General features: G+C 49.4%; 1 protein-coding gene across 6 annotated transcripts in view; it reads left to right on the forward strand.

The window, feature by feature from the left end:
* Positions 1 to 4636: 4636 nt before the first annotated feature.
* The window catches only part of Tmem94 (transmembrane protein 94), a 34800-nt gene continuing 15820 nt past the window's right edge, over positions 4637 to 23616 (forward strand). The window contains exons 1-2 of one of the 6 annotated variants that reach the window (XM_050140281.1): positions 4637 to 4783; positions 16738 to 16867. In XM_050140281.1, coding sequence (XP_049996238.1) covers positions 16844 to 16867 — 24 coding nt within the window. In that variant the 5' untranslated portion in view covers positions 4637 to 4783; positions 16738 to 16843. Of the gene's footprint in view, positions 4784 to 6008; positions 6117 to 10437; positions 10457 to 16181; positions 16331 to 16737; positions 16868 to 19318; positions 19638 to 23616 lie in introns of those variants that run through there. The other 5 variants (XM_050140282.1, XM_050140283.1, XM_050140278.1 and 2 more) reach the window with 5 other exon arrangements.

Below are 23616 nucleotides of genomic sequence, written 5' to 3' on the forward strand. Positions count from 1 at the left end.
CATTTTCCTCTTCTCCATCCCATATTTTTTTCTCTTCTTTTTGCTTTATATACTTCTACTTCCTTTTGTTTTAAGGGGCGAGGACACCTACGAATGCTTATATGTTTAGGGAGAAAGATGTGGAGTGGGCAGTAACTGGGTACTGCCAGTCTCTAGACACAACCACTGCAAAGAAAATGAAGTTGGCATCCAAGAATAATTGCCACGCAACTTCAAATGCCAATGTGGTTTCTTGAGGAAGATGTCAAAGAGAATTACGTAAATTAGTGAGCTGCCATATGGATGTTGGGGTCCCATCCTGAGTCCCCGGTGAGAGCAACCAGAGCTCTTGACCACTGAGCCTTCTCTTCTGCCCAACTTCTTCAGTCCTGAAATTGTTTAGCAGCAGCAGAGTAGCATCTGAAACGAACTTTGTTACTCAATCCGCCAGAATGCTCTTCACTCTGTCCTAAAGCTCTCTTTCCCTCCCTTCAAATTTCCTCCAATTCTGCCCTACTTCAGACCATTTTGGTCTCTTCCTCCCTCTCTTCTTTACTCACCTCCCTCCCCTCTCTCCTTTCTTCCTTCCTTCCTTCCTTCCTTCCTTCCTTCCTTCCTTCCTTCCTTCCTTCCTTCCTTTCTTTTGAGATAAAGTCTCCTGTAGGCCAGGTTGGCCTTGAACTCACTTGTTCACTGAAGGACGATCCTGAACTTCTGATTCTCCTACCTCTCCCTCCCAAGTGCTAGTATCACTAGTCTGCACCAGCACGTCAGGCTTAGTGGTGCTTGGGATAAAATCCTGGCTTCATTTATGCTAGGCAAGCACTCTACCAACTGAGCCACACCCACAGCCCTCTTCCTTCTTTGAAAATGCATCCTTCTCTTGTATGTACTCGCTCCTGCACTTGGAAATGGTGGTTACAGTATAAACTCCCCAAAATCCAATGATGTGCAGGGTATGGGGGGGGGCAGAGGCAGGCAAGTCTCTATAAGTTCAAAGCTAGCCTGGTCTGCACAGCAAATTTCAGGATATCCAGGGTTACACAGAGATACCCTTTCTCAAAATAAAACAAAACAAAAACAAAACAAAGCAAACAACCAAAAACCAACAACAACAAAAAGCCAAAACCGACAATGTAAGCTTGGTTACCTGAGTTGGGTTCCCAAACCCACAGTGGAAGGAGAGAACTGACTTCTTTTAAATTGTGTTTTGACTTTTAAACACCTACTATGGTTCCCACATGCCCCCAAAATAATAAAAAATTTAAAAAAATCATCACCACAGGCAGGGCATGGTGGTGCACACATTCAGTCCCAGAACTCGGGAGGCAAAGGCTGGTAGATCTCTGGGGATTTGAGACCAACCTGGTTTACGTTGTGAGTTCCCAGCCAGACAAAGCTACACATGGTACCATGTCTTTAAGGAACAAACAACAAAATTAAAACAAAACAAAACAAAACAAAAACACCCCGCCATCACCACATCAAAAATCCCTACAACGTTCCCTCCTCTCAAAACAAATAACTCTCAAACACCCCACGTCCTGCTAGTACCTGCCCCCAGCAGGCGGGAGAGGGAAAGATGTACGCATACTTATGCTTTATTAATATTTTCTGTCAAAGATACAACCCAGTGGTAAGCAAGGTGCTACCGTTATCCACAGGCAACTGTGAGAAAACACGGACAAAGCCACCAGATCTGAAAGGGTGAGGAGGAGCCAATGAGGAAGCAAGGAGGCCGGGAAGGGTATTTCACGATCAAGGAACAGCACCAGTTGAGACCTCAAAATGGGATTAGCATTTGAGGTTGGAAAGGAAGGAACTGAGAACACAGGGGTGGTTTTCTTTAGAATCCTAAAGGAAAAAAAAAAAAAGAGAGAGAGAGAGAGACAGAGATGAAAAAAATCTCCAGCCAGGCAGTGGTGGCGCACGCCTTTAATCCCAGCACTCGGGAGGCAGAGGCAGGCGGATCTCTGTGAGTTCGAGACCAGCCTGGTCTACAGAGCTAGTTCCAGGACAGGCTCCAAAGCCACAGAGAAACCCTGTCTTGAAAAACCAAACCAAAAAAAAAAAAAAAAAAAAAAAAATCTCCCTTGGAAGGCCTTGGGCTCTTCTCAGGGCTGTCTTAGAGAGATTGGAGATGTTTCAGAAAAATGAAGGATTGATTGTACAGCTAGCTGCTTGAAACAGCTAGATTGGAAAGACACGGCTAAAAGGCCCTCAGAGCCTTGGAAAAGCTATCCAAGGTGCTTTAGAGTATGCTATTGGCAAGTTTGGGCTTGAGCCATTTGTTCTTTCAGCAGGTTTTTATGGGTGTCAGGGGCAAAGTAATCTTTCACAGTCCTTTAAACTGGCAGGCAACCCAGTCAGAAAGTCTAAATGGTGCCCAGAGGCAGTGTGGTCCAGAGGGGCCAAGGTAGGGTGTGTTGGTGCACACCTTTAATCTTAGCCCTTGGAAGGCAGAGACAAGTGGATCCCCGTGAGTTTGAGGCTAGCTCAGTCTACATAGTGAGTTCCAGGACAGCTAGGGATATATAGACACCCTGTCTCAAAAAAACAAAACAATATGAATTAGGACAGTGTATCGGCTGATTTTATGTCAACTTGACACAAGCTAGAATCATCAGAGAGAAAGGAGACTCAATTAAGAACATGTCTCCATAGGATCAGGCTGTAGACAAGCCTGTCTTCTTCTTCTTCTTCTTCTTCTTCTTCTTCTTCTTCTTCTTCTTCTTCTTCTTCTTCTTCTTCTTCTTCTTCTTCTTCTTCTTCTTTCTTCCTCCTCCTCCTCCTCCTCCTCCTCCTCCTCCTCCTCCTCCTCCTCCTCCTCCTCCTCCTCCTTCTCCTTCGTTTGTTTTGAGACAGGGTTTCTCTGTGTAACAGCTCTGGCTGTTCTGGAACTTGTTCTGTAGATCAGGCTGGCCTTGAACTCACAGAGATCCGCCTGCCTCTGCTTCCTGAGTGATGGGATGAAAGGTGTGCACCACCACTGCCAAGTGCAGGACATTTCCTTAATTAGTGGTTGATTCAGGAGGGCTCAGCCCATTATGGATGGTGCCAGCCTAGGCTGGTGGTTCTGGGTTCTGTAAGAAAGCAGGCTGAGGCTGGGCGGTTGTGGCACGCCTTTAATTCCACCCCTTGGGAAACAGGGGCAGGTAGATTTCTGAGCCTGGTCTCCAGGTCTCCAGAGCTAGTTCCAGGACAGCCAGGGCTACACAGAGAAGCCCGGCTTAAAAACAAAAATAGAAAACAAACAAACAAAAATAGAAAGCAGACTGAGCAAGGCCAGCAAACAACACTCCTCCATCGGCTTCTGCATCAGCTCCTGCCTCTCGGTCCCTGAACACTAGAGCTCTTGACTTCCTTTGCTGAACTGTAATGTGGCAGTGTTAGCGGAATAAACTCTTTCCTCCCCAAGTGTCTTTGGTCATGGTGTTTCATAACAGCATCAGTAGCCCTGACTGAGAGAGGCAGAATGAATGTCCAGCATCTCCCAAGGGTACCATGTTTTGTGGAGTGAAGTGGGAAGACCTATAAGACCCAAGCAATACCAGTTCTGTTGAAGAAACAGGGACAGCGTCGCCCGGGAAGGAAGTGTTAGGGCGCAACTTTCAGACAAGCACATGTTTGCATACTGGCTGTTATTAAAGGGAAAAAAACTTAACAGCGCAGAGAGCCAACGGCAACATTCTCTGGCGTGTTTGAGACTAGTGAGCTCCTGTGGCAGTGAGCCCTGAAAATGCATACATATCTCCATCATTAGGAACATCTATGATTACGTGGCGAGATTTAGACTTCTCCGTGGAATATGTAACGATAAATTGCAGATATTTGGGGCAAGTAACATGATTCTGTGGGTGTTTTAGGTAACAGCTGAACTGGTTTAAACAGAGCTAAATCAGTAAAATGATTTCTTGTCTAACCAAGAAGAGGAATTTTAATTACATGATTAAATTTATTAATATAAAGAAGGGAAGTCTTTCTTCCCAGGACCAGCTATGACCCCTTCTGATTTCATAAACAGCTTTTTTTTTTTTTTTTTTAAAAGCAACTCGTCCAGACTTAGATCTCTGGGAAAATGAAAGTAAATACTGACACAGGCTTATTTTGTTTTCCCAAGACACGGTTCCCAGGCGATTTCTTTAATTATCTAGAAAAAAAAATTTTTTTTAAACTTGTTTTCCCCTTTAGCTTTCAAAAGAACTGAGGGTGAAATAACAGTATTGCTTTAGATTCTCCAGCTTTGGCTTGGCTGCAGCATTAGTCTGGTGGGACTTTAAAAAAACAAGGAGGGAGAATTTAAAAAAACAGAGATAAGGCGCTCTTGCAAGGGGCTTTTTAAAAAATAATAAAGGGCAGAAGATATCGCCTGCCCATGGCTTTAAAACAATTTACTGGGAAAACTAATGGGGGAAGAAGAACTTGTGTGATCGCTTCTGGGCAGATTCTCTATAGCTAAAAACGCCAGAGCATCGTGCCCAAGGTAGGACCCAGGCTCCCGGCTTCAGAGCAAGTTATCGCAGAATTCCGCCAGGCTCCCTGAGGGGCGGTTAAAGCTACATCTTAGCGCACCCAACGACCAATAAGAAATCCAGAAACTGCCGCCATCTCGACTTTCAACCAATCAGCGTCCGGATGTTTAGCAGGTCTGCCCGCACCTTTGTTGTCGCGGGAAGGAGGCAAGTCGCCTCCGAGCTGCCCGTAACGGACATGGCTGCGGCCCCTGGAGGCGGGGACGTGAAGTGAGGAGGGGGCAGGGAGGGGAGAGGACGCGGGCGAGGAAGACCGGTCCGGGGGTCCCCCGGTAAGTACGAGAAGGCCGGCGGCCCGAAGTGGGGAGCAAGGGGGCGTGGGGCCCGACCTTCTGCGTCCTCTGAGTTCTTACCGGAGCCGAGGAGTGTCTGGGGTGTGCACCCAGCAAGTGCCATCAAAGGGGACATCCCTCTGTAGGGGAGTCGAGGGGCCCGCCTCCAACTCCTGGCCGGCTCCTTCCCTCACGTCCTCAGGGTGTTTTTTTGTTTTCCTATTTTCCCTCTCTGTCCTGGTTTGCCCCTTGCCTGCGGTCCCCTCGTCGGAAATAAAGGTTGTGTCCAACAAAGAGTCCTTGGCCCAGGTTCGTCGTGGCCGGGCCCTGGGCCAGAGGGCTCCCCATTCTGATGCCACGAGTGTTTATTTGTAGGCCTCTGGGTTGTCCCAGCCCAAAGGAAGACGGTTGTCACCCACTGCGCGCGCTGGGCCCCGGAGCTGACAGTAGCTAGTGCACCCGGCCGGCCGGTGGAATTACGAGGGTCTTTTAGTTCATCTGCAAGACTGCGATGTTGCAGTTGGGGTGGGCTCCCCCGCTTTCAGAGTCATGCCAAGGTTCTTCAGAAGCAACCCTAGCCCCCCAGTGTTTGCAATTCTGTAGAGCAATTGCTGTGTGACGCCCTCGTTTTCTCTCCCGTGAAACCCTAAAGGCAAAAGCAGAACTGAGATTCAGTATCTTAAAAGTCAAATAAGAGTGACTGAAGGGATAAAGAAGTTTGACAGTCACTTTCCGAATCAGGCCACCGTACCATGTGGGCTTAGCCTGCAGCAGGACGAAGCCGTGCGGATAGAATCTCACCTGCTTCATTAGCCCTAACTTCTGTTAGGTTCCCTCTTGGCAGATTGGTAGGTAGGGACACCTAGATTCTGGGGAGCACTGCACTGACCAGCGAGGGGAACTACAAACCATCCCTTTGATAGCCGGCCCCCAGCTAGCTGGAGAGTTAACTGTCCTGGAATGCCCACCTCTGCTCGCCCCCTTTGGTATCCAGACCTCATAGATGATTAGACCACAAAAGGCTGACTGCGCAGTGAGATGGAGGGAAAACAGAAAACACTTGAAGTTTCTATTTTAAGTGGCTACAGAGTGCCAGCTCGCAGCTTTTGGAAGGGCTACCTCCTGGGGAACAAATGAGATCTAAAGGTCACAGGCTTTGGTTCCTCCCTGCTCCTTTCCCCTAAACTGGACTCCAGAATCAGTTTCTGTACAGGGAGGGAGGAGCTGTCAAACGAATACTGCCTACATCCAAGGTGTTATTTAACTCGACTGGGGCTGTCAAGTGCAATCTGGAAAGCCCCTCAGCACCTCTAAGGCCATCCCTGGTTTTCAGGTAAAAGGCTCCCGATTCCCGTTGGCACCTCCAGTGCTCTTGTCCTGTTGCTCTGGTGTCTGTGTGGCTTTCATCACAGTGTCTTCCATGGCTGAAAGTCAGGTTTCTTTAAAACGGTTTTAAACCCGAGTTTCCAGTTTTATTCCTGGGTGAAATAAAGTTTAGGCTACGGTTGGAACCGGGATGTTTTCCTTCTGAAAGAAAGACCCAGTGTGTGGTTTGGTGATCAGGGGTTTGGGTAATAATCAGCTTTGCCTGCGGCTGCTGAGACAGTAGTAAACAGTGTGGGTCATGTGAGGTGGCAAGGAGGGTGAGGGCAAGATTTTAGTCTAACCTTGATGCTCCCTAAACCTGGCAAATCTCACTGATGGCTTTGAGTTTCAACATAATCATGTGACCTCAGTTTTTATAATTTTAGCTTCCACTTGAAAATGCTTTTGATAGCAGTCTTCCTCTGTAGGAAGATAAACAAAGAACTCCAGGAATCATAGGAAAGATGTTACTGGAGACTCAGGTGAGCTCCCAGGGCACAACCCTGCCCTGAGCTGACAGCAAACTCCAAAGAGAACGTTGCTTTGGTAATGTTAGGCAGAGCCGGAAATTCGCTGATTTTTTAAATGGTGATAAAATAGATATATTGCACGAAATTTGGCATTTTAACAAGTTCTGTAGCGCTCAGTAGTCTGTGTTATTGTGTAAACATCACCACCACCCATCTCTAGAAGTTTCTCATGTTCCCTACCTGAAACTACCATGAAAAGCCAATGTTCCACCCCTGGCAACTTTCTGTCTCTGTAGTTTTTGAACATTCTAGAAACCTCATGTGAGAGAAATCGTATGGTGTTTGTCCTTTCTGACCGCTCAGTCCATTTAGCATAATGTTTTAAAGGTCTCCCTCAGCTTGACTGTTTTCTTAGGAAAATTTTCTTTTTCTTTTTTTTTTTTTTGTTCGAGACAGAGTTTCTCAGTAGCTTTTGGAGCCTGTCCTGGAACTAGCTCTTGTAGACCAGTAGACCAGGCTGGCCTCGAACTCACAGAGATCCACGTGCCTCTGCTTCCTGAGTGCTGGAATTAAAGGTGTGTGCCACCACCGCCCGGCCTTTTACTAAAATTTTCATTGTGTATATTCATTGTACCTACTCCTTTGTTATCTAAGGACACACTCAAGTGTCTGTCACAGAGGGAGCACATTGTCCCCTGCTTGTCCCCTCCCATTTCTCCCTCTCCTAGTTGTCTCCTCTGTTCTCCTAGATAGGTTTGCTTTTCCTTTCATGTCATTTGTGTGTGTGTGTGTGTGTGATTTTTGTATCCATGTAAAACTTAGGAGCCAAAAATGAGAGACAAAATGCAAACAATATTTAAGACGGGCTTAATTCACTTAATATAGTCTCTCCAGTTATATCCATTTTCTGCAAATGATAAAACTTTATTCATGATGACCAGGAAAAAAAAACCCTGTGTACACGGAGCACATTTTCCTTCTCTGTTTCTCTGCTGTTGGTCAAGGAGGCTGGCTCCATGACTCAGCTGTTGTGAATAGCGCTGTGGTCAACAAGGATGTGCAAATGTCTGTGGTGTTGACACAGGAGCCATGTAGCTGTGTCTAGCTGTGTCATATGGTAGATCTGTTTTGAGGTTTTAATTGTTTTGTTTTGTTTTTGTTTTTTTTCAAGGCAGAGGCTCAGTGCGGTAGCCCAAGCTGTCCTGGAACTATGTAGACCAGGCTAATCTCTAACTCACAGAGATCCTCCTGCCTCTGCCTCCTGAATGCTTGGATAAAAGGGGTTGCCACCATGCCTTTTGAGATTTTTGTTTGTTTGTTTTTTTGAGACAGGGCTTCCCGTTATAGCCCTGGCTGTCCTGGAACTCCATTCTAAAACCAAGCTGGCCTCGAGCTCAGGGATTCACCTGCCTCTGCCTCCTGAGTGCTGGGATTAAAGGCGTGCACCATCATGGCCAGCGTTATTTTGAGGTTTTTGGCAGCTTCCATATTGAATTCCGTGGTGACTGGAGTGCTTTTCGTTCCCACCAGCAGTGGATGTCTTTTTGTCCGTGTCTTTCTGTTACTTGTGTTTGTTTGTTTGTTTTAGTTTTTCAAGATGGGTTTCTCTGTAACTTTAGGGCCTGTCCTGGAACTATCTCTTGTAGACCAGCCTGGCCTGGAACTCACAGAGATCCGCCTGTCTCTGCCTCCCAAGTGCTGGGGTTAAAGGCGTGCGACACCGCCCCTGGGCTGTTACTTGTTTCTAGCTGCCACTCTGACTCAGGTGAGATGGAATCTCAGTAGTTTGGGTTTGCATTGCTCTGATGGCTGGTGGGGTTGGGCCATTGTCTGTATTTACCGGCTGTCTGCAGTTCACATTTTGAGAACCAGCTGTCCATTTTGAAAGCTCTTTTATTGACTGGGTTGTTTGATCTCCTGTTGGTTAGCTTTCCTAGTTCTTACTATAGTCTAGATGTTAATGTTCTTCTGTGAATGGTCTAGCTAGACAAGATTCGTCTGTCGGTTGTCTCCATTCCGTTAACAGTTGCCTTTGCCACGCAAAGACTTTTGGCTGTCAAGAAGTCCCATGTGTGGTCGGTGGCATCCTTCTTTATTTTTCGGATTGGAATATTCGGTTGTTCCGACTGCCTTTGGTAAACACTTTCCTTCCTCTACTGAATCCTTTTTGTACTTTTCTTAAAAATCAATTGTCCAAAAATGTCTGGATCTATTTCTGGCCTCTCAAATACCAAGCCAATACCACATCGCTTTAGTGCGGTAGTGTTATAATCCTTGATGTCACGTGGCATCTTCTAACTTTTGTATGCTTTAACTCCGTTCTTGCTCCACCCTCCTTCCCTCCTCCTCTCCCCTCTCTTCTTTTTCTGCTTTTTTGAGTCTCATTATCACTTGATAGATCAGGCTGGCCTGGAATTCACTGTGTAGCTCAGGCTGGCTTCAGGCTTGGGACAGTTCTGTTTCAGCTTCCCAAGTGCTGTGCATACCACTGTATCAGGTTAAGCAATCCTAAGCACACAGAAAAATATTTCTCATACTGCTTTTGCTTGTTCTGGTTTTGTGTGTGTGTGTGTGTGTGTGTGTGTTTGCGCGCACTTTCACATGTTGGGAAAAAGTCTTTATTTGCAGTCCAGGCTGGGGTTGTGGGCATGAAGCACCACAGCTGGCTCTAATCTTTATTTTATAGGTGTTTCCCTTGCCCTGGAGGTCCTGGTCCCTACTGGGGGGTTTCTCACAGCAAGAAGCCATGTCTCCTGCTGCCATAGATAGCACCGTTGTCTGTAGCTTTTTCATCCGGTGTGTGCTTTTGGTGTCGGATAAGCACCTTCTCTTCTTCGCGTTTCTCCTGTCAGTTTCTCCTTCTGGTTATTGCTCTCCAGAAGCCTGCTGTATTCTCCTCCTCTTCCTTTTCTTCCCTCTTGTTGGCTATGGCATCCCTCTGCAGCCCAGGCTGGCCTGAACCTTGCTATGTAGAACAGGTCATGGCACTCTTGGAGATCCTCTTGTCACAGGCTCCTGAGTGCTGGGATTACAGACGTAGACCACCGGACCTAGCTTCTCAGTTTCCCTCTCTGTGTTCTGTATTGCGGGGACTGCTGAGACAAGTCAGCCGGTGAGGAGCCTTTCTGTCGAGCCTGAGTTCACGTCCCAGCCCCACGTGATGGAAGATAGAATCAACCCCTGCAAGCTGTCCCCTGACCTCCACATCTATGTCATGCATTCACGTCATAGCCAGAAATGATGGCACGTGCCTGGGATCCCAGCAACTGGGAGGTAGGTGGATCTCTGTGAGTTTCAGGCCAGTTTGGGCTACTGAGTGAGTTCCAGGACGGCCAGTACTATGTACCCTGTCTCAAAACAAAACAAACAAAACAATGCATGTGTGTTGTGCAACTGAATGAGGTATTCCAGACTCGCTCTGGTATAAGCAGAGGTCAGATGTCTTTCTTGCTGGGAAGAAGGATGTCTGTTAACTGTTAGCTGGAAGATAATGAATTTTGAGTGCCATGCACATGCTCACGTGTTGGAATTGCGTTTGACTAAAGCCATTTATGGTAGTTTTTGAGCCCGAGCTGAGGGCATATTATTCTTTTCAGTTAAACTGAGCTATTGGATTTGGCTCGTCTTTGCAACCTGTTGCGATCTCCTTGGATCCTGTCTTTGATATTTTTCCCCGGGTAACGCTATCTAAGAATTTGATTACCATACCATCTGTTTCCTTCTTCAAGCCATTGATAAAAATATTGACTAGGATGCAAAGGATGAAGCCGGATAGCTTGCTGTGAGACCTTCCGTTCATTGTGGCGTTAACACACCAGTTTGTTCCTTCTGGTTTCAGGTACTTAACTAAGTATGGGCCCATCAAATACTGTGGTGTGTTGAGCAAGGCCGCCGTGCAAGCCTACCTGATGCAGATTGTATCAGAAGGGTCTAGAAGGACAGGCAGCTCCCAGCTCATCCTCAGCTTGAGCCTTGGACCTGTGCTTGTTTTTTGGCCTCCGTTCTGAGCTTGGCAGCAGGAGGGCCATCCATCCCTTCTTTCCATGGCGGTTGATGTAGTCGTTTTTAGCTACTTGTTGTGGCAAACCAAGATTATTATAATTTTCTCCTAACTCTCCTGCATGTCATGTCTTCCCCTTCTCCCTCTCATTTTTTTTTTTTTTTTTTTTTAACTATTAAATACTCGAGTCTCCTGAGGAACTGTCAGCAACTCCTCATGGCCTCACAGCTCTGGCCTTTGGGGCCATGTTGGTCTGAGTCCTTTCCTGTGTGGGTGGGAGCTGTTCACCTTTTTCACTTTCTGCTGTCTCCCAAGAAGGCTGTGTGCCTCTCTCCTTGGTGCCCTCTTGAGATGGGTAGCTTCTGTGTGGGTTGCCCCTTGTCCAGCCTTAGCTTCTCCTCAGTTCTCCTGAGAGACTTTCCTGGTCCTGCGTCCCATGCTCCCCCGCTACCTGCAGGCCCCTGCAACGCCTGTTGTTTGGAAATTCCTGTTGAGTACTTCAGGGCCAACCGGAATCATAGCTGTTTTTAAAATTACATTTTTATTGTTTTATTATTTACTGACTTTCTGCGCGCGTGTATCTGTGCAGGCTCATGAGAATCACGGTGGATGTGGAAGTCAGAGGAATTGGCTGCCTGCAACCACGTAGGTCCTCAGGTGGTTAGCTTGGCAGCAGGTGTCTTTATCGGCTGAGCCATCTCACCAGCCCTTAGCTATCTGTTTTTATAATAGCCCTCAAACTGTTTATGTTTTACATTTCTCTGTGGCTTATGCCTGTAGTCCCAGCTGTTTGGGAGGCTGAGAACAGAGGGCTAAGAGTTTGAGGCCGTTCTGTGTACGGTAGCATACGCTGGCAGTCCCAGACCCTGAGAAACTGAGGCAAGCAGAGCAAATCTCTTTTCCTCAGGAAGAGACGTTACGTCTTCCACTTTGAAGGCCATCATTCCTTACCCTCTTTTGTTTTGATTTATTTATTATTATTTATCTATTTATTGTGTTTGCCTGCAGGCCAGAAGAACACATGATCTCATTACAGATGGTTGTGAGCCACCATGTGGTACTGGGAACTGAACTCAGGACCTCTGGAAGAGCAGCCAGGGCTCTTAACCACTGAGCCACCTCTCCGGCCTCTTACCCTCTTTTGTGAGGCATAAGGAGTGGAGCATGGTGGTCAGCTTTCTGTTTCTGGAATACAGTCCCAAGATAATCACTGAAGAAGAGGGAAGCTTTGCTTCTGACTCCTGGGCTCATGGATGGAATCATATACCAGGAGCTGTTCTGTGCCTGGCTTGTGTCTCACAGCAACCATTTGGAGATCCAGTTAGATGGTTGTATTATCGGTCCTACCGTTCACCTTCTCTCCCGGTGGTTCCACTGCATCGGGAGAACTGAGTTTGTTCACCCATTCTCTTGTGAATGGACACTTGAACTGTCGCTGGTTTGGGGCTATTTTGAATAAAACTAAGGGTAACTTCTCTTTCTGCACATGTATGTGTGTGTATGCATGTTTCTCATATGTATGGCAGCATGTGTGTATTCATATTCATGTGTGTGTGTGTCAGAGCTGATGTGTTTCCCCCGTCTGCTTTTCATCTTGTATATTGGAGAGAGGTGGACCTTCTCGCGAAACTGAAAGTGTGGCTGTTTGGCTAGTTGAGGTAGTCAGCTTGTTCTGACTTCACTTCTCGGCCTTCCAAATGCTGGGGTTACAGGTGGGTTGCCGTGTCATGGGCATCGAGACTCCAGCACCCACACTTACATGGAAAGTACTTTGTCTTCTGAGCCATTCCCCCAGCCATGTCTGCTTTATTGCTCTTGTTTTTTTTAATTTGTTTGTTTGTTTGTTTTTCAAGACAGGGTTTCTTTGTAGCTTTGGAGCCTGTCTTGGACCTAGCTCTTGTAGACCAGGCTGGCCTTGAACTCACAGAGATCCTCCTGCCTCTGCCTCCTGAGTGTTGGGATTAGCCCGGCTCTGGTTTTTGTTTTATAAAATATTTGGGACTAAAGAGATGGCTTCATGGTTAAGAGCACTTGTTGCTCTTCCAGAGAGTCTGTTTGGTTCCCAGCACCCACACAATGGCTCCCAATCATCCCCAACTCCAGCCCAGGGAATCTGATGCCCTTTTCTGACCTCTGAGTGTGCACGGGGCATGCACATAATACACATACATACATGCGGAAAAAACACCTATATACATGAAGTCAGTCCGACTAATTTAAACGGATTTATTCATGTGCTTAATGCGCCTGAATGTAGGTTTGTGCAGCGCATGCTTGCAGGTGCCCACAGAGGGCAGAAGGAGTTTGTTCCTCTGGAGCTGCAGTTCCAGGGGCTTGTGAGCCACCATGTATGTGGGTGCTAGGTATCGAACCATGGTCCTCTGCAAGAGCAACAAGGGCTTTAAACCGCTGAGCCATCTCTCTGGCCTCCGCATTTCTCTATTTGTGTGTGTGCGCACACGTGCCGTTTCACATGTGTGGAAGCCGGAGGACAGCTTGCAGGAGTCTGTTCTCCCTTTTTGCATGTGGGTGCCAGGCACTGCACTTAGCTCACTGGGCTTGGCAGCAAGGGCCTTCCACCTACGGAGCCGTCTGGCTGGCATGAGAAATATAATTTATATTTGTATTTTAACCTTACAACCTCATGCTTGCAGACTTCATACCATTTTCTGGAGACTGTATTATTTAGTCTGTAAACAGAGGCGGTCTTTCTTTAACATTTTTTTTTTTAAATTAAAATCTAAATACATCATTTTTCCCCTTCCCATTCCTCTTTCCAGCTCTTCCCATGCACCCCATGCCCCGTTCTCTCTCAAATTCATGGCTTCTTTGTGTGTGTGTGTGTGTGTGGTTGTTTGTTTTATTTTGTTTGAGACAGGATGTCACTGCGTAGCCCTGGCAGTCCTAGGACACACCATGTCCACCAGACTGTCCTTAAATTCATAGAGACCCACTTGACTCCATCTCCCAAGTGCTGGATTTTAACTTAAAGGCATGGAGCCACCATACCTGGCAAGGTCTCTATTTTTTAAATTGTTTTACACACACACACACACGCACACACAAACACAGAGAGAGGGAGAGAGAGAGAAAGAACTATATATTCCTAAGTATTTAAGTACAATCTGCTCAGTCCCTATGATGTTTGTTACTTGTACGTATATAATTTTAGGGCTGTTTGGTATTGGGGAACCAGTTTGGGGGCTCTTCCCTGGGAAAGTATTTCTTCCACATGCAGTAATCCTTGGTTGCCTGTAGTTCTAGGGTTGGGGCCCCATGAGATTTCCCCCTTCCTTGTTGGCATGTGTGTTGTGGGCGTCCTTGCCCAGGTCTTGTGTAGGCAGTCATGTTAGTGAGTCTCGATGGGTGCAGCTTCCCTGACATTTCTAGGAGATGAAATCTCGCAGCAAGCTTCCAGCTCCCGTGACTGTTACGGTCTTCCACGCCCTGTTCTGCTATGATCCCTGAGCTCTGGGTGCAGGAGCTGTGTCAGGGGATATGTCAGGGGTACTTGCTCTCCACATTTTGACTGTTGTGGTTTTTCTGTGATAATTTCTGTCTGTTGCAAGGAGACTTTTCTTTTTTTTTTGTTTTTCTTTTTTTTAATATTTATTTTTATTATTTATTACGTATACAATGTTCTGTCTGTGTGTATGTCTGCAGGCCAGAAGAGGGCGCCAGACCTCATTACAGATGGTTGTGAGCCACCATGTGGTTGCTGGGAATTGAACTCAGGACCTTTGGAAGAGCAGGCAATGCTCTTAACCACTGAGCCATCTCTCCAGCCCCGCAAGGAGACTTTTCATTTCAATCTCTATACCTTCTTTTTCCACTGTATACACATGGAGGTCAAGGGACTTCTACCATGTGGGTCCCACGGCCCAGACTTAGGCTTGGCAGCTTGAGTCCTTATTCCTTTTTCTTTTCTTTTTTTAAGATTTATTTATTTATTTATTTATTTATTTATTTATTTATTTATTTGTATATACCGTTCTGCCTGTATATATGTCTGCACTCCAGAAGAGGGAGTCAGATCTCATTACAGATGGTTGTGAGCCACCATGTGGTTGCTGGGAATTGAACTCAGGACCTCTGGAAGAGTAACCAATGCTCTTAACCTCTGAGCTGTCTCTCCAGCCCCTTGAGTCCTTATTCTTTTTCCTTTTTTTTTTTTTGTTTGTTTTTTCAAAACAGGGTTTCTCTGTGTAACAGTCCTAGCTGTTCTGGAACAAGCTCTTGTAGACCAGGCTGGCCTCGAACTCACAGGGATTCACCTGCCTCTGCCTCCCAAGTGCTGGGATTAAAGGCGTGCGCCACCACCGTCTGGCCAAGTCCTTATTCTTGACCTGGATGAACTTGAGTGTCATTTCTTGTTGTTCATCATAGTAATGGCTACTGTTTATTGAGCACCAAATACTGTACCAGGCCCAGCACATATGCTATTTTTCATAACTCTCACGGCACCGCTGTGAAACCGGTGTTGCCACATCCATCGTAAGGACAAGGAGCAGAAGCCGAAAAGGACAGATAATAATTTACCGAGATCCTTCAGTATCTGATACACGTTGGAGCTGAGATTTGAACCCACAGGTGTTCATTTAGCTGTGATGCATCTGCTTTTTGCAGTGAGATATGGGCAGAGCTGGCCCTTTAAGGGTTCTGCTCCTGATTTCAGGTCAGATGTTAAGAACGGTCCTCTCCCAGAATCCCATGTATGGAATGATGGGAATACAGAGACTCTTAGAAAAATGTCATGTTCCTGGCTGCCCTCTGCACTGCTGTGGTTCCAGCTGGCCACAGCCATTTCCCTCTGGTTGTGTTGGCAGAAGACGTTAGTAGGAACAATCCCCTTCTGGATCCTAGTTCCTTTCCCTGTGTGGTGAAAACCTTATTCAGCCCCTGCTGGGATGGGGTATCATGGGGACCTCAGCCATAGCTGTAAACAAGGCTCAGGACACTTGGTCAGAGTGGCCTTGGGGAGGAGTGATTTGGCCTCTCAGGATCCCATTTCAGTTGGCTGCCAAAGACTGAATGTCACCGCTTAGCAAGGCCACTGCCAGCGTCACTGTCTCTGACCCTGAGGGGTGTCTCAGCTTTGATTGAAGGTCCTGGCTGAAAGGAAGGGGTAGGGAGAAACTTGGCAGCCTGGCAGGTGACATCAACATGGGTGCCGCTCGGAGGAACTGGGTGGGATTTGGGAGTGGAGTTGGTGGCTTCCAACCCGAGTTTCCTGGCTGGCCCTCTGGACATAGATTTTTAATTGTTTCTCGACAGCTCTTTTATGGGTCAGCTCTCCGAGGCCTCTGATTCCTCGTAATGAGGTTGGCCGTGGCCCTGGAGAACTGCCCTCATCAGCAGGTTAGCGCTTCTCCGAGAGGCGGCCTCTGGCACAGGGCCAGATCACTCAGTGTCACTTTTTACTGAGAACATGCCCTGAGCTGAGATTGTGAAAGTTGTGTTGGCTGCCAGGACGGAAGGGTGAGGATCAGGGCTCAGGTGGGGCAGGTGGGACTGGTGTCAGGGTCACACGGCTCTGTTTTTGAAGCAGGAGGGATGCTGAGATCCAACCCAGGCTATGGCCCATGCTAAGCGCCTTGTTCTGACAGGGCTGCATCCCAGCCCTTGGGCTGGTTCCGTCGTCCAGGCACCTAGCTGGCTTTTGTCACACCGTTGTCAGATCGGCTTGCTCATCCTGGCCGACCTCTGCCCAAGGTGCCTGTCTAGCACTCTGTCACCCACACAAGAGGCTCAGAAGACCCGTGGGCATGCATGTGCCGGCAAGTGTGGCACCCGCTCAGCCCAGAGAGCGTCGTGTGCCTGCTTCTGCCCGGTCTCTTTCCGGCCTCCCTCCCGATGGCTTGTGGTAGACTCCAGATGACTTTACTGCGGTCTTCAACCCTAGTTGTGAGGCGGCTGATTAGCCGGGGCTCGTCCAGGGACCCCCCAGGAGTGGGCCTCATCCAGGGGTGACTCCTGAGGGATGCCACCAGAGGACCAGGCCAGCCAGGTGCTGCTGGTCAGGGGCTTGGTTGAGGTCGTCCTGTTGCACAACAGTCTCCCAGTCATGTGACCTTGTGACCTTATTTACAGGATTTCTTTCCTCTTTTTTTTTTCCCCAGATGCTGTGACTGTGGCAGACTCACCCGGGTTTGTCCATGTTGGGGAGGAAGCTTCCTTCCAGGTGTGACTGTGTTCATCTGGGCATGTCTGAAGTACCCTGTGCCCATGGACCTGAAGGAGAAGCATCTGGTGGGCCCTGCTCTCTTGCTGTGTGTCTGTCATGGGGGGTATCTCTATTGGGCTCCCCTCCCCTGGGTTTCCTGGGAGGTTTTACACTGAGTGTGAGCAAAGGGGGTGTCATGAGGCCTGTGGGGGATATAACTGTGACCCCTCCTCGGAGGTCACTATTGCCAGGCTGCGATGAATACAGGTTAAGGGGAGCCCGGCTAGCATGGCTGTCATAGCAGGCTTTCTGATTGGGTTTGATCCCAAGCCAGCTTTGCCCAGAGCTGTGTAATTTGGTTTGTTTGCACTGTGCTAGGGCTGTGCCCCAACCTGCCTGGCCATGTTGAGGACTGCTGGGCACCCTGTCTGTGGTTAGGGACAAGCACCTCATCAGATTCCAAACACAGCTGCGTGCTAATCAACAGGACTGAGCTGGGCCTGGTGGTGTGGGTCTGTATTGTCACTTACTGTAGAAGCTGAGGCAGGAGAATTGCGAATTTGGGGCATGCCTGGACTACAGAGTGAGTTTGGCAACTGGGTGAGGCCTCCTCTCAGAGGCCAGTGTCCATCGAAAGTCCCCGGGCCTGAGTAGTTCAGGCAGGGAAGACTGGCCCTGCCTTCAGGCGCTCTTGCTGTCTCTGGATGGAAGTAGATTTAGAATAGTCTCCTCCTGTGGCAGACTGCCCCCGCGAGTGCTTTACCCACCAAGCAGTCTTGCCAGCCCATAAGGATCTCTTCAATAACACGCTGGGCTCCAAAGGTGAACTCTAATGATAATACTACCCAGGACTCTCAGACGGCTTCTTGGAGAAGAAGGATTGAGGGGAGTTTGTATGGTGACAGTTGCTCCTCAGGTGGACTATACCCAGCGCCTTAGTCCAGGACTGGTTTGCCTGTCCCTGGATGGCTTTTAGCACCTGGTCCCCCCTCTTTCGTACCCACCGGTTCCCAGCCTGTCTGGAAGCACATGGAGGATGAACTTGTGGCCATGCCAGCTTGAGCCCTGTTTCTGGGCTAACGGCTGTTCTCCTGCCTTTGAGTAGGCAGTGCAGGAGTGGGTGAGAAGGGAAAGGACCGTGTTGCTGTCTACACAGCACCCTGTGCGCTCTGAGGTGTGCTCTGGAGCAGGGGGAGCTTTGCTGCCTTGTTCTGTCCTCACAGAGACTGGTACAGAGGCTGACCCCGCCCATCCCTCTTTCCTGCTCCCAGCAAAGACTTCCTGCCCTTAACCTCTGGACTGCCCAGCCCCTCCTTTCTGTCCCCATTCTACTGTTTGGCAGGGGCCCCACAGGGAGGTACATAGGCCAGCGAGGGGGAGGGGGAGAGGCCGGCTTGTGCTGGGAGGTGCTCTCTTTCCTCTCAGCAGCTGGAGAGGGTGTAGTCTAGGAGACAGAGGGCCCTGGAGAAGCACGCTCAGCCTCCAGCCTGCTCTCCAGCCAAGGGACCCATTAGGCTGTCCTCACTCCCTGGGGCGTTGTGTCACCATGCTGAAGCTGGCCTATCCATTAGCAGAGGAATGTATCTTACCTCTCCTTTACCCAGAGTGCCTGTGTTGATTTCTTTTATGTCAAACTAGGGACCAGCGTCACTCGGGCCAGGCTTAAATTGCAGCCTGGGAGCCTTTTTGCCTGTACTTGGGCCTGGTGGCACATGCCTTTTAGCCTGAGCACTCAGGAGACAAAGGCAGGCAGATCACTTGAGTTCGAGGCCAACCTGGTCTACATAACACACTGAATTTCAGGACAGCCAGCGCTATACAGAGAGACTCTGTCTCAAACAAACAAATATACAAAAATCAAACCAAAAAGAGATCACGGTGTACCCAGGCAGCCCTGGTCTCTACTGTGCCTAAATATAATGCTTCCCTTTGTGGGTCATTGACTTGTGGGATCTCTAGATCTCCTGGAGGGAGGGCGTTAAAATCCTAAGAAGCCCTTTTAGATGGCCTGCTCTCTCCCTCTGCTACTGGTCTCTTCCTCCAGACTCCTAGAAGTCTCTGCTGGAATCCCTGCTGGCCACCCCTCCTTGCTGCAGGATGTGCTGCTATTAATAAAACCCCGGTTCCCTCCCCTCCTCCCTGCAGCTCTCATGGTGGAGGTCTGCTGTTGCCTAGGCTCCGCTCTCCAAGAGGCAGGGAGCTCAGCCACAGTGGGATGCTTACTAGTGACCTAGGGGCGGTGGACAGGTAGTCGGGCAGGAGATTCAGAATCTGTTCCCCAGGGTTCTCCTGGATGCCAGCATTTGCCCTGGGGGCTCCAGGCCTTTGACAGCTCCCTTCGTTTGTCCAAATGTCCCTCCGTCCGTCTGGCTGTCTTCTAGCTGGATCTCCCTTCTGTGCTCACCCTGCACTGGACTCTTGGACATCAGGCAGTTCGGGGACCAACTTTGGCCTCTCAGCCCTCCTTTCTTCACCCTCCTTCTTCCCTCCCTCCTCCCTCCCTCCCTCTCTGTCTCCCTCCCTCTCTGGGCTGCTGTTACTGCCTGCTGCCTCCTCCTCCCTCCCTGAATCTGCAGCGTGACTGGAAATAGGCTGAATTAATCAGCAGATTGAAGCTCTGCTACACTGCGCCCAATTCTCTGCAGCACCGGTCTCTCACTCACACACGGTCTGGCTCTCTCCCCTCTTCTCGCTCACACGGTCTCTCACTCTCTTGTTCTGTTCTGCGTCTCCCTCTCTCCTCGAGGGTGGTGTTGGGAGTGACCATACCTGACTGCTTGTCCCTCAGGCTCTGTCTGCCCCATGCTCTTCAAGCAGGCAGAGCTATGGATGCCCCACCAGGGCAAGCACAGCACGGTGAGTATGCCAGCTTGGCTTCCCCAGCTCCCCCTGCCTCCTGCCCTGCTTACCAGGGTGTCTTTGGGTTATCGTTCAGAGGAGTCCTGAAGATGCTGCAGGGCAGGATGAGCCTGGGGTAACCAGGGCTTTGGAAGGAGATTGGGACTGAGAACCGAAAAGCTGGTGTGTCTTGGAATGGCCAGCCAGGTTTTCAAGTTATCCAGAGCAGCCTTGGGGATTGAGTTTCCCAGAGGGGAAAGGATGCTGGGACCCAAAGCTCCATGTACAGGTGATGAAAGCCCAGGGCCTGGCTGCCATTCTTTCTCTATAATGAGGGGACTTTTTCCCCTGCTGGATCACTCAGGTAACTGAGTCAGGGGTCAGGGCTGGGATAGTTCCTGGGTTTCGGTGGCTGCTGAAGATGCAGAAGCAGGTGGGTGGAAATGCTGGGGTCTGCATGAGTCTACGAGGAAGGAAGAGGAGTAAGCCGTGCTGCTCTGCCTCTGGCTGGCCAGGCTGCAGACGAGCCCAGATGTGCCGGCTGCAGACGAGCCCAGCTGTGCCAGCCAAACTCAGAGGGATTCCTCTCCGTCTGTGCTGACTACGGCAGCTCTGATGGGGTGACTGGTGAAGGGACCCAGCTGATTATAACTGGTGGCCGTCTGTTGTCAAGGCAACCAGTCAAAGTTTATTTTGTAACCTGCCTTCCTGAATATATAGCCATAATTTTGCTGCTTCTGAAGCAGGTGGAGTAGGAAGAAAAGTGGAGCAAGCCTCAGAAGTGCCCGACAGGGACACGGGCTAGGTGCTGGGGGCCAGGGGCTGGGGCTCCTTGCTGAGGTAGGTGTACCAGCTATTGGATGCTGAGTTATACACCTTGGCAGTGGGGTCCTGCTCAGTGTTAGATTACTGCTGGCGACTGTCAGTCATTTTGCCCTCGTTGTTCCCCACAAATGTTCGGTCCTGCTGGTGCTCCTCCTCAGTGGTGGAACAGAGAGAACCAGCCCAGCTGGTGAGGGCATCCAGCCTCCCAAGTCAAGACTTCCTTTTTGCCCAACATGGTGGGCAAATCTCAGCGCTTAGGAGGCAGAGGCAGGCAGATCTCTGACTTTGAGGTCAGCCTGGTCTACGTAGTGGGTTCCAGGTCAGCTAGGATTACATAGTGAGACCCTGTCTCAAAAAAACCCAGCAAAACAAAGCCCAACCAAACAACAGCAGCTGCCTTTCTGAGTCAAGTTGTTTCCTCTTCTCTCTGGCTGAGTGTGAGTGCTGACAATAGTGGGAAGGGCTGGCTCTGCCTGAATGACTTCAGCGCCCTTCTGTCCTGGTCCCTCCTGGCCCCACAAGTCCGTCTAGGGGGTGCCAGTGCCAGGGAAGGGGTGAGTTTTTAGCACCAGAGAAAGAGGAGAAATCTCTCGTTAGCCTTGGGAACTTAAGGCACATCAAAATGTTCCTCACCCTTCTTGACCTCAGTAGGTAAAGAGAAGCAGGCCTTAGCCTGTGCTGACTTAGTTTATTTATTGTTCAGATAATAGGAACTTGCTGCGTCTCTCAAGGCGCCCAGGAACACGGAGTGCCCCGTGTCACTCTGCCTGTTCCCTACCAACCAGTCCTGCTCCTCCTAAGTACGATGGTTTTCCACTGAGCCCCTTCCCTCTGCCACCTGGGGGAAAGCTCAGGCAATGAGGGTAGCAGTGATCTGACCCTGAACACTAGCCCTCCTTCCACAGATCAGCATGGTTGAACCCTGCAGAGAGTAGGCTGGCTCAGAAGGCCCAGTCCTCACCACAGGCTGGCCAGCCTGTGTGGGCAGGCACTTCCTTTGGGCAGCATGTAATTACAGAATAGCTTATTTTCCCTCTGCTGCACTGTCTTTAATCCCCTGTCTGGAGTTGGTGCCTCTGGCCAGACACAACATGAGGGGGCAGATGGGCAGATGCGTGCAGGCAGCTCTGCAGGTGTCCTGTCCACAGAGCATCTGTCACCTTCTGACCATGCCTCTCTCCCCTGGAGAAGAGCAGAGTACCTGGGACAGGGAAAGCAAGTGATGACGAGGCGGGCAATCCTGGGCTCGGGGCTGCAGAGAAGGAGGCAGGAGATGTCTAGGTGGTAACGGTGTAACCCGGGAGTCAGTGAGTGCTCTGCAGGCCTGGCTAGAGGAGGGACGTCTCTCTGGTTCCCTGGCTTCTCATAGACTTCTCTCAGTCCTGCAGGGAACTGCTCCTTCCTGGGCAGAAGGTCCTAGCTCGAGGTCCAGCAGCTTCCCATGTTACCTTACAGCCTGTGCATGTCTCCTGGACCCTTTTACTCCTTGTCCCATCTCTTGGGCATGCAGCCCTTACCTCTCACAGTAGTCCTCTCTCCCTCCTGTTTTAGAGGTATGGTCTGTGAATCCTGTCCTGTCCAGGAACTCTTGTATCTGGCTGTGGAAAGGAAGCCAGGAGAAGATGGAGTCCAAGAGGAGAGGCTAGTGTGAGGGAAGATGCTGGGGGCACAGGCCTCTTACTCTGGCCCCAGGTCCTCTTCCTTCCTTCAACAGGGAGGAACAGGCCCAGCCTGCCCTTTGGAGCCCTTTGTCTTTCTTAACTAGAGCCCCCAAGAAGGCCTCTGCCCTTCTAGGAAGTTGTATAATGGATCCTAGCTGCACTGAATGCTTGATTTGGACCCTGGGCTCTGGAGGGTCAAGATCCTACTGGCTTCAGGCAAAGGAGCTAAGAGTCGCCAGGCAGTGGTGGCACACACCTTTAATCCCAGCAATTGGGGGTAGAGGCAGGCACATCCCTTGTGAGTTCGAGACCAAGCTGGTCCACAGAGAGAATTCCAGGACAGCCAGGCAGGGCTATACAGAGAAACCCTGTCTCAAACAAACAAAACAAACAAAAAAGAAGCTGAGACTCTTGGGGTGAATGCACCCTGGAAAACTGGGGTGGCCAGTGGTGAGGTGGACACTGGGGACGCTATGTGTACCTACAATTCAAGGTGTGTGGCACTGGGCTCCTGCCCCTCAGGCTTGGCAGGCCCTTAGGGTCATGGAGGTGTGTGTCCCACCAAAGCCAAATGGCCAAGGAGAAAGCCAGGGGATACATTTGGAACTAGTCAGGAAAGAGAAATGCAGAGTGGCCGGCCATCGGCAAAGCCAGAACAGGTCCCTGCAGAGGACAGAAATGGGGCCATTGGAGTGGCGAGGTAGGACAAGGAGTCAGAGTGTCCCCACAGCCCTTCGTTCTTAGTAGACAGTCTTGAGGTATCTCGGGCCAAGAGTTTGCTACTTTTGCTTGGACTTTTCCTGGTGGAAGCTCTTCAGGTGGCCTCTGGGGAAAACTTGTTGCCCTTCAGAACTCTGTTTCTTGGTCCCATTGCCTTGTATTTTACAGTTGGAGATCTGTCCACTGAATTCACCCTGACATCAGCTTCATCCCAGAAATTTTAAAATTTTAAGTTTTGGTCAGTGGGGTCAGGATGGTATCCAGACAGGCTCCTCCTCCTCCTCCTCCTCTTCCTCCTTCTTCATTTTTGGTTTTTTGAGATACAGTTTCTCTGTAGCTTTGGAGCCTGTCTTGGAACCCACTCTGTAGACCAGGCTGGCCTCAAACACACAGAGATCTGTCTACCAGCCTCTGCCTCCCCAGTGCTGGGGTTAATAGCATGTGCCACCATCACCTGGTCTTTTTTTTTTTTTCTTTCTTCTTTTTTTTTCTTTTAAGACAGGGTTTCTCTGTGTAGCTGTAGCTGTCTTGGAACTTACAGTGTAGACCAGGCTATCATCAAACTCACAGAGATCCGCCTGCCTCTGCCTCCTGAATTCTGGGGTTAAAGGCATGTGCCACCACCCAGCTGGCATGTCTTTGAAAGCTGCAGGTACCACGGCAGGCTTTGTTTGACGTCCCCTAACTAAGGTGCCATTGCTATTTCTGTGCTCATCCATTCAGCTCATTCACTGAGTTTGTGTGTGTCTAGCATTGTCTGTTGTGGTTCAGTGGGGAGGGCTTGTGGGAAT

The sequence above is a fragment of the Alexandromys fortis genome, unplaced genomic scaffold, assembly GCF_014885135.2.
Source record: "Alexandromys fortis isolate MF-2015 unplaced genomic scaffold, M_Fortis_MF-2015_v1.1 scaffold_39, whole genome shotgun sequence".
In the NCBI taxonomy this organism is placed as follows: domain Eukaryota; kingdom Metazoa; phylum Chordata; class Mammalia; order Rodentia; family Cricetidae; genus Alexandromys; species Alexandromys fortis.